General features: G+C 26.5%; 1 protein-coding gene across 1 annotated transcript; it reads left to right on the forward strand.

The window, feature by feature from the left end:
• Nucleotides 1-2631: 2631 nt before the first annotated feature.
• On the forward strand, nucleotides 2632-8574 carry LOC131607686 (protein RGF1 INDUCIBLE TRANSCRIPTION FACTOR 1-like). Its single transcript, XM_058879664.1, has 4 exons — nucleotides 2632-2946; nucleotides 4936-5010; nucleotides 5106-5246; nucleotides 8061-8574. The coding sequence occupies exons 1-4, from the start codon at nucleotides 2758-2760 to the stop codon at nucleotides 8358-8360; spliced, it is 705 nt and encodes a 234-aa protein (XP_058735647.1). The 5' UTR covers nucleotides 2632-2757; the 3' UTR covers nucleotides 8361-8574.
• The last annotated feature ends 3034 nt before the right edge of the window (nucleotides 8575-11608 follow it).

Raw genomic sequence — 11608 nt, forward strand, 5'->3', positions numbered from 1 at the left:
CTTTTTTCATAGCCTAAAACCTTCATAGCCTCAATCTTTAACCAGACTAACAACTTCAAAAAAGCTCCATTTATCTTCGTTCTGCCCTTCAACAATAGTCTCACTACCCCCTCTATAATACATATGATCGTATTGCAAAAAAATTCTCCCATGGTGAAACACTAAACTAAACACACCCATATTTGCATAAAACAAACAATAACCTGTACACTTTTTTAGAAAGATATTCAGTTGGGACCACATTCTTGTACTTGTATAAGAATAGAAACTTTGAGAGAATAAACGTACCTTTTTGATCAGCAAAGTTGCGTTAAACACCAATGCACCTTGAAAATGGAGCAAGGCGAAGTCGTATTTCCTTCACAGTGTTCTTACGAATGCACGTTGAGAATGAAGGAAGATGAAGAGATTAAGTACCCTAATAGTAGAGTTTGAAATGATACTACTCCAAATGCACAAAATTCAGGGTTGTAAAGTGATTATTATTTATCGGATTTAAGGTTCAAGACCTCAATAGTACAAATTTTATATTTTTTAATTTAAATTTAGAATGATTTAATATTACTAGAAATAATGAGAATTATTTCTCATAAATATACGTTGGCTTAGTGGTTAATGTAAGATGGACTTTGAAGAGGAGGGGAGGCTTCCGAAAACGAATTTTTAAAAAAATATAGGAAAATATTTGACATATTTTGAAAAAATAATTTTGTTTAAAATGATAAAAGAGTGTAATTTTACCATATTTTTAATTTTTCGAATATTATAACAACATAAAAGATATTTTAAAATTTAATGTAAGTCTTCCAAAACTCTCCAAACTCTCTTTCAATACAAATTTTGAGTTTCATAAATTAGAGGATTTTTGGTGTCATGAATAAAAACAAATTCTCTAAAACCCTCCAAACTAAAATCATTCAATTCTTTTTGCTCAATGTTTCTATTTTTTTCAAAATCCTCATTTCCTTTCTCATCTAAACTCCGAAGCATAGCCTAGATTTAGTATTAAAATATTAGTGTTTATTTTTAAATAAATTTAATATATTAATTAATAAAGAAAAGGTTACAAAGGCGAGAGGGCTATGTCAAAAACCCTGTATGAAAAAAAGTTAGGAGAATTTATAGTTGGGCATGTTTAACTTTTTTTAAAACTAGTTCACTTCTAATAATCAAAGGAGGTGTATTCTATCAAGTGAAAATATGTAGAGACAAACTAAGATTAGCAAGTAAGTAGAAATATTTTATTTATTTTATATTATTTTCTAAATTTAAATTCTCTCATATCTCTCTATTTTTCTCTTAAATTTACTATTTCTATTAAAAATAAAATAATTTTACAATGAACAGATAGAATAAGACTAAAAGAGATAAAAAAAATAAAGCAAGAAGGATCCAAAATATTATTTGTATGTGAAGGGATTTTTGTTAGTTATTAAAAAAATGTTAAGAAGTGCAAAGGGCTATTTCCATTCACATATTTAAGTTTTAATTAAAAATTGTATGTTTAATATATTAAAAATTATTCTATTTTATTTTTTTAGTATAAGTTGTTTTAATATTTTTATAGACATTAAAATATGTAATTATTGTTATATGAAAATGTAATAATTTATTTTTGACTAAGAAATAAAAATTTCTTATGTCGGTAATTCTTAGACCAGGGTCAAAACCGTCTTAACAAGTCGTTTTTAATCTATTTTAAAAGCGTTTTTTTTAATTGTGAAAAGTTATGATTTTTTTTATAAAATTCTTTTTAATTAATTATATGTTAAAAGAATTTTAAATAATTAAAAAATAAAAATAATATTTATTTAAAAGTATAATTAAAATAATAATATTAAAGATTTGTTGGTTTTACATAATGATTAAATGATATATAATTTGATATAATTTTTTAACAAAATGATTTATAATAAAAATTGGAGATAGTAAAATGTTTACTCTTTATAAACTTCAAAAACGATTTATTTATTAAAAAGATATAAGTTTTTTTAAAAACATTAGGTAGCAAGACTTTATTTATACAGTAATTATTTTTCAACTATAAACTGAAATATATTTTCTTTGGGAGAAAAAGAAAACTGTATAATACAGTACTACTAGTATAATATTCAAATAAAGTATTTTTTTATTAAAACAAATACTAAAATAAAGAGTCACGTCTTTTGGTTATTGGAAATTGCATTCACCTCTCATGTGGTCATTCAAAATGACACAGCAGAGTGATTATTACTCTTACTTACAAGTTATCACAAGAAAAAAAAAGTTGCAGAGTAATCATTACAAGAAATTAAACATTACTTGTGTTAAAACCATATACTATTAATAACTGCATGTTAATATATATATTCACACTAATTTAGTTGAATGATAGAAAAATGAATAATTAATATATTAATTAACATATTTTTTAAATATTAATTATTCACTCAATTTAAAAAAAAAACTTTTTATATTAAAAAATATTATTAAAAACTTTTAAAAACTCAACTTTATTCATGTAGAAAACATAAAAAATTACTATAATATTTTTTGACACAAGAAAACATGATGTTCCAAAAAGAGATATAGTAAAATAATATAGGTTGATGAGTTAGGTTATTTTTGATGTTATATAAGGAATGATGAGAATGAAAAATGGTCCTCTCCCAACTTAACCTAACCATTCATTTGACAAAAACAGCAAACCTTAGTTCATAAAAATCCTATTTTGTTTGTCAAAGAACCAGACAGACAGACATCAGAAGAAGAAGAGACATGAAAGGAGGGATTCATGAGAAACAACTACCTGCATGGTTGGAGAGATTAATGGGTGAAACATTCTTTGGTGGTTGTGGGGTCCACCAACATAGAAAGAAGAACGAGAAGAACGTCCTTTGCTTACACTGTTGTCTCTCTATATGTCCTCACTGTCTCCCTTCCCACCGCCATCACCCTCTCCTTCAGGTACTTCTTTTTTCTTTCTATTTTTGTTATTTTTTTATGAAGATTTTAGTTGATGAACTTGTGAAGCATGTTAATTAAGTTTAAATTTTATTTACTAGGTTTTTTTTTTTTATTATAGGATTTTAATCTTTATAGTTTGATAGTTCTATGTGTTTTGTTTTAATTCAACTTTTTGTTATTGTTGTTGGTTGGTTAATTGAAGGCACAAGTGATGAATTTTGTTTGGTGTTTCCGAGATATGCATAGTGTTTTTCAGAAGGGTTTTCTGAATATGTCTTGTGTGGTAAATTTTCCACTTTTATGTTTTGGTTTGTTTCCCATTAATGGAAGATCCCTTTTTTATCTAATTTTTCTACCATGCTTTCTCACCTGTTCCTTTCATTGAAAGTGAAAGGTTTGACCCAATTCTGTTAAGAGACAAATAAAACAAGAAATCAAAAGCTGCTTCAACTTTGGAAACCCCTTTAGGATTAACATCAACTTTCTTTCTAGTTACTTCTTGATAAGAGATATAAAAAAGACCATAATTCACCATGAATTGGTAAATTCCATCTGAACAAAGTCACCAAATTTCAATCTATTTAAAATTTATATTAGTTAAATTACTCAGTGTGTTTTGAATTTTGATCCGGAGATGAAACCTTTATTCGAACATGAGACTTGTCAAATCTAATATATTGATAATTATCAATTGAATTATGTTTTAGTGACAAAATATTTTTAATATATTTTAATAATTTCAAAATAAACAGTAAATTATTATTTTCATTTATTGTTTATATACTCTTCATAAGCAATGATCCATTTTATCATATCAAGTAATACCATTGTTGCTTTTTATAAGAGACAAAATATAATGTTTTCATTAAATTAAATGTATTAAGTATTAGTGAACTCTAACATAACTAAATTAAAATATATTAATTTAAAAAGAGAAAATGGGTGATGCACTGACAGTGTAAAAAAGTTTTACACTGTCAACCAATCACAACCATGAATCAGGATAAATCAGACTTTAATTTTTAAAAAATTTATATGACATGGCAAAACGATTTGTTTCTATTGGATGACAGTGTAAAACTTTTTTATACTGTCAGTGCACTACCTTTAACCTCATTTAAAAATAATAGTTACTATATAAATTTTAATAAATTAAGTGGCCTATTAACTCAATTCAATTGATTGTTGACATTGACATGACTACAAGATAAAAAGATGAATTGGAAACGACAATATTTTGCTTATTCATTTTAAAAAATATCACTTTTGTCCCTAAACATAAGACTTTATAGACTAAATTACGTTAATTGAAAAAGTTAGTTAGAGTATTAAATTTTCTTAGGAGAGAGAAATAATTAATGTTTTAGTATTTATTAGAGATTGTAGAAAAAAATGGTAATTAGGGATATATTTGAAAAAATATAATTAATGCATTTTAAAAGAAGAAGAAAGTCTTATAAAAAAGGACCAAGAAAAAAACTCAAAAGAGTGTGAGGTAATAAAATTCTTATGATTTGACAAAAATAATTTAAGTTCTACTAATAATTAATATTGCATTGAAAGGTGATAGGTATATTGATTGAGAATTGATATTTTTACACTAAAAATACACTTACACCGTATAAAATACGATTTTGTTTTTTTAAAATATTTAATTAATATAGTAACTAAGTATCAATATTGATTTGATTAATATAGTAACATTGAAAGGTAATATATTTGTTTTTGGTGTATAGATAGCACCCCTCATATTGATTTGAGACAATTTGTTTCAACTAAGTATCAATATTCTGATTATTTAGGAATAGAAAATACTACTTTCATTAATAACACAGTAGTACATGTTAAATTCTAAAAGTAGAATTATAATATTGTGATGATATATATAGATATGGAAAGTGAAGATTAAGCTGATTTGTAATGGTATGGAAATACATAGACAATAATGTAGTAAGACAATAATTGAGGTGTGGTGTGGTTGCATTGCAGGTGAGAAGGTATGTTTATCATGACGTGGTTCGACTGAATGATCTTGAAAAGCTCATAGATTGTTCCAATATTCAAGTAAGTAAGACCTGACTAATTTCTGTTTAAGAAGCAAATACTAATGATTAGTAGAATAAAGATTAGTAAGAAATGTAGATTGTGATGAAATGCAGGGATATACGATTAACGGTGCGAAAGTGATATTCTTAAAAGAGAGAGTTCAGTCAAGGTCATGCAAACATACTGCCAACGTTTGCTGCTCTTGTGACAGGATTCTTCAGGAGCCCTTCCATTTCTGTTCGCTCTCATGCAAGGTTTTTGTCTCTTTTTACTTTCTACTTTTTCTCCATATATAGCCTTCTGCTTCACCCATACAAATTACCAGTCAACTCTCCTAACAATCAATCATTCATACTTATACTCTCCTAGTAAACATACTTTTATTTTTGGAAACTTAAAATAATTGTTGGGTTCTAGAATTTTTGTAAACTAAAAATTTAGGGCACTCTAATTATATATTCAAGACATATGTATAAACCAAAAAAAACTATTTATATTTTAGTAAACATACTATGGTTTTGAATATACTATTGTGTCAAGGATATTTTTTTACCTATATCTTATACTCTATCGTGTCAAGGCCATTTTTTAAACTTTTATAGTATGATTTAGTATATACTATTGTGTCAAGGCTATTGAAAAATTAATGTATCAATATTATATATGGAATAAATACATTAAGTATTGAATATAGAATAAATACATTAAGTATTGAATCTAAGAATCGAATTGTGTATTATGAAAAGGATTCAATAAATTTAAAAATTGAACTATGTCTTATGAAAAGGATTGAAGCATTAATTTATACAAGTCTGTATGTATAATAAGCCCTCCATTATTTTTTGATGAGGTTATTATTTTTTTTATAAGGTTATTATTATTTTTATTTAATTATAGTTTTTTTATAATTTAAATAGTTATAACATATCAATTTATTCGAGAGGATTAGTTTTGCTATAAAAATAGATAACACAGTTTATTGTCCACTTACCTGTTATTTTTATATAATATAATTATTTAGGTATTAAAATTTATATGACTTAGTTTATAAATTTATCTTTCCTATTATAAAAATACAATTTCCTATTATAAAAATACAATTTTATATATATATATATATATATATATATATATATATATATATATATATATATATATATATATATATATATATATATATATATATATATATATATATATATATATATATATATATATATATATATATATATATACACACACACACACACGCTAATTAGTTTTTCAACAATATTTGTAACTAAATTGAATCATAATCTATTCTAACTTGAAATTAAAATTTTTTATTTTTAGAATTTAAAAACTTTTTATATAAAATTTATTATTAAACTCACCTTTATATTAATATGCATAAATATAAAATAATTTACATTCAACTATCTAAATTAATATTTATCATCATAAAATCAAATGTTCAAATTAATTCTTTAATTCATAAAATCAAATGTTCATATCAAATATTTATTAATTCTTTAATTCTTTAATTTTATATTAATAAGGTTGTGTTTCTCTTAGCTTGTTTTTGTCCGCTATGACTAAGGTTGTGTTTCTCTTATCTTGTTTTTGTCCACTCTTCTCTTTTAAAGGAGAGACCAGGCCAAACATAACTTTCTAGAAGTTACTGGTTTAGTTTAAAAAAAGCTTTTTATTTTGAATAAAAATAACATAAAAATTCTCTATAAAACCTTCCGAACTACTTTGAATATAAAATACAAAATTAATATACTTTTAAATTTATTTTCATAATAAAAATTTACTTATAAATTAATATAAAATATAATAATAATAAATTTATTCATATTCAGTAAAATAAATAAACTATTAATAATAATAATAAATTTATTCATATTTATTAAAATAAATCGATCATATAAAAATAAATCTTTTTAAAAGTCTATTTCATCAAATATATATATATATATATATATATATATATATATATATATATTAAAAAGATTGGCCTATGCATGCATATATATTAGAAAAAATTGTTAAATAATGTATTTATAGACTATCTAAAAGATTTCTTAATGAGATGTAAGCTTTTAAATAAGTTTTCATGTCTGACATGACATTTAAAAAGGGAAAAAAAATCGAACTTATGATCAAACTTAAATATTTTAAATTTATAGTATACCAATCTCAAGCCTTATATAACCTGAGCTATTTTTATTATTTTTATTATTTGTTTTTATTATTTTAATTTTGTGTTAATATTTTTAACTTTTTTAAAATTGTTATTCCCTGTATTATTTTCTTACAAAAACGATATACCATGTATTATTGGGTAAAATATTAGCGGTGAATTATATCCTATCCTTGGAATTGCCATAGTTGTTTTTACATGTGTCTTTAGGAGTTCTTTTCTTGAAAACTTCAAAAAGACAGCTAATAATACTTAAATTAATAAATTAATCAATGCAGGTACAACGTTGCAGCTTTCATTAATTTATCTGTTTTTCGGGATACGTATCAAAATGTGATAGTAGTACTATAGTAGTAGTACTCTCTTCGTTTTTTATTACTCCCTCCGTTCCTTTATAATTGTCACTTTTGTGAAAAAAATTTGTTTCATTTTAAGTGTCACATTTCAAAGTTCAAGAAAGTATTTTTGTTGTTTTGTCAAAATTACCCCTAATCATTATGATAGAGAGAGAGAGAATTAAATAAAGTACTAAAAAGTTTAGGGTTTTTAGACTTTTCACACAGATTAAGAAAAATAATAATTATCGTATGAAAATGAAAAAATTATGAAAGCTTTTACAAAATTATCCTTCATTAATGACATGCGGAAGATAAATTTATATAATTGAAAGGAGGGAGAATAATAAATATTTAAGAATATAATAAAAAAAATAACATTAATTATTCATTGGAATTATAAAGCGACTTATATTAAAATACAATTTATTTTCTAAAACGATTTATAATAAAAAGTTGAGGGAGTATATCATTGTTATTTTTCTAGAACATGAAAATTAACGTTGTAAACAGAAAAAAAAAAAAAACAATAACGTAAAATAATGCAGGTTGATTATATGCTATGCAAGGGCGAAAGGTTATCGAGGATATTACATCAATTCAATGAATCAGATTTTTCATATTATTCCCAGTTCGAGGGTTTAAGGGTTGATAGCTCTGAAGTTATTGATGAAGATCATAATGCCCATTTTGCCCCTACTACTGAGGAAGCTACAAGCCGTTCTATGAATAATAGTATTTCATCATGTGAAGAAGATCTCAACAATAGTAAAGGCAATGGTAATTTCTTCCTCTCTCTTGGAAGCTGCAGGAGAAAGGGTGCTCCTAAGAGAGCTCCTCTGTCATAGAGTACTACTGCTATTGCAATGTTACTATTCAATTAAATAAAGACAGAGCATAAAGATAAAAGTTTAATTAACTACTAGTACTAATTAGCATCATATAGTATGTCGACCAAATAAAAATTTGAATATTTTTATGGTATATTGTAACTAGTAATATGTATATATGACTGTGTCTGTGCTTAAGGACTACGGATATATTTAAATGTGTAAGGAACTGATAATTATGATCATCTCTTTGTCCTTGTCTCTTTACTTTTTCATTATCATCTTCGGTTTTCATTAGTATGGGACAACAACAATGACGGGTTCGAGCTCAAAAGTGATATACAATTTAAATCGGGATTGATTTAGCAAGACTTATCTTTACTTAATTTTTAAATCGATTTTGACGGGGGTTGGATTAAGACGACTTATGATTTGTTTCGCCGGCTTATTCAAATTGGTAGACTTATTTAGTTTTAGATTCAACTAGACGTTCGCTAGTGCGATGCACGGATATATTTTATTAGATTATTATTAATAGTTAAATATATTTAGAAAATAATTTAAAATATTGTGATATTAAATGTTTTTTTTATATGTGATTGTGTTTTTTTTATAAATAATTTACTTTTTATTGTTAAATATTATTGTTTAAATAATAATTTAATTCCTATTTTCATAGGAATGTCAATATATGTCAAAGTATTAGTTTAAATAATCAAATAAATTTTGAATTTCAAATAATTGATTTAGATATAAAATAAGATATTAAAAATTTGTACTAAGTAATACAAACATCATAAAAAGATGAAATGAATGTGACTATTTTTTCTAAAAAAATAAATAAGACTAGTAATAATTAGAATATTTTTTTATTCTTTAAATTGAAAAATAAAACTATTATATATCAAAAAGTCATACATCGGTTTTAAAATGAATAAATAAAATAGAAAAACAATGATATTTATATATGAATTATAATGAGGCAAACAATTGTATAGAAGATTTGCAATATTAATACATTTATAAACGAGTAAAATAGTAAATTTGTCAAACTCTCTAATCTAATATAAGTATCATAACTTAAAAATTGACTAAATAAATACATAATATAATAACTACAAAAAGTTAGATAAAATTATAAATTGTGAAAACCTATAAACTAACAAACAATTATATTAGAGTTAATAAAAAAGAAATTAAGAATTCAACAATGTAATTGTTAACAATTGTAAATATATATGAACATAGAGAAGGAAAAACAGCCTTTGAATTAGGGTTTCAATAGAATGAACAAAAACGTAAAGAGTAAGGGTTACACCAAAGTATAAATACTAAATGCTGGAAAGACTTAACTACCCTTACAAATATATAATTAATCAATATAATAATAATATTATTATTATTATTATTAATAATAACTAACAACTCCCCTCAAACTCAAGATGCATTAGCAGAGAGCATCGAGAGTTTGTCAATCAAAAAACCGAAAACGTTTAATGGAATGCGTCTTCGTAAACAAATCAGCAATCTGCAAAACGAAGGATACAGACGGTAGAGTAATTGTCCCATGATGAAGATGATGACGAGTGAAGTGACAATCAATCTCAATGTGTTTGGTGCGTTCATGAAAGACCAAGTTGTGGGCAAGCTGAATGGCACTTTTGTTATCACAATACATAGGAGTTGGTTTAGAAAGAATGACACCCATATCAGAAACTAACCAATGCAACCAAACTATTTCAGTAGTAGTGGATGCCATAGCACGGTACTCAGCTTCTGTAGAAGAACGAGAAACAATATCTTGTTTCTTACTCTTCCAAAAAATAAGAGAATCTCCAATAAAGACATAAAACCCTATGGTAGACTTACGATCTGTGGGGTCGCCAGCCCAATCCGCATCAGAATAAGCACGAAGTTCCAATGAGGACGATGAAGGAAATAAGAGGCTTTGAAACTGGGTTCCCCGAAGATAACGACATATGCGAAGAACAGCTGCCCAATGCACTGTAGTAGGAGAGATAACAAACTGACTAACAACATGAACAACATAAGAAATGTCTGGTCTAGTAATTGTAAGGTATACCAGGCTTCCAACCAAAGTACAATATAAAGTGGGATCTGGCAAAGGAACATCATCAGATGGAGCATATTTCACATTCAACTAAAGAGGACTGTCTGCTACTCTATTATCAGAAAGGCGAGCCTGTTCAAGAATGTTGGCAATATACTTGGATTGCGAGAGAAGATAGCCTCTAGGAGAGTAGGCAACTTCAATGCTCAAGAAGTAGCGAAGAGTGCCTAAGTCCTTCATCTCAAATTATTTGGCTAGCTGTAATTTTAAATCATTAATTCCATCCATATCATCACCTATAATAATCATATCATCAACATATAATGAGAGTAAAATACGACCATGACAAGTGGTCTTGACAAACAAAGCTGAATCATGATCACTAGAGCGAAAACCAATAGATGTAATCACAATGGTAAACTTCTCAAATCAAGATCGTGGAGCTTGTTTCGAACCTTATAATGCCTTTTTCAACTTACACACTTCCCCTTGATTATGAGAAACACCTTGTGGGGGTACCATATGAACTTCCTCTTGAAGATCACCATTTAGAAATGCATTTTTAACATCCATTTGAGAAATATGCCACTGACGAATAAATGCAACTGCAATAAGGGTGCGAATAGTAGTCATCTTAGCAACAGGAGCAAAAGTTTCTTCATAATCCATACCGTATTGTTGAGAGAAACCCTTAGCAACAAGGCGTGCTTTGTAGCGCTCAACTGACCCATCAGACTTAGTTTTGATTTTGTATATCCAACGAGACCCAATAGCATGTTTTCCAGGAGGAAGAGGTACTAATTCCTAAGTATCTGTTCTGTGTAAAGCAGAAAGTTCTTTTGTCATAGCCTGCTGCCAAAGAGGGTCAAGAATAGCCTCTTTATAGGAAAAGGGCTCAGACAAACTATGGATGGAGGTTAGAAAAGAAGCAAAAGAAGGAGAGTAAATGGAATAGACAAAATCAGGCAATTGAGTAGACTTACGGTCACGAGAGGGAAAACGGGAAGGCGGAGGATCAATAGTCGTAGGAGGTTGTTGGGTAGCCGTGGGGGAAAGAGGGATGTCAGTATTTGGAGTATTGGTAGTATCAGTCCTGCAATTCTCAAAACTACAATCACTAGAAATATTATCATTATGGTCAAAAGGATTGATATGAGTGAGTTTTGAACTGTTAGTAGTATAAGAATCAGAAGAA

The sequence above is a fragment of the Vicia villosa genome, linkage group LG5, assembly GCF_029867415.1.
Source record: "Vicia villosa cultivar HV-30 ecotype Madison, WI linkage group LG5, Vvil1.0, whole genome shotgun sequence".
Lineage (NCBI taxonomy): Eukaryota > Viridiplantae > Streptophyta > Magnoliopsida > Fabales > Fabaceae > Vicia > Vicia villosa.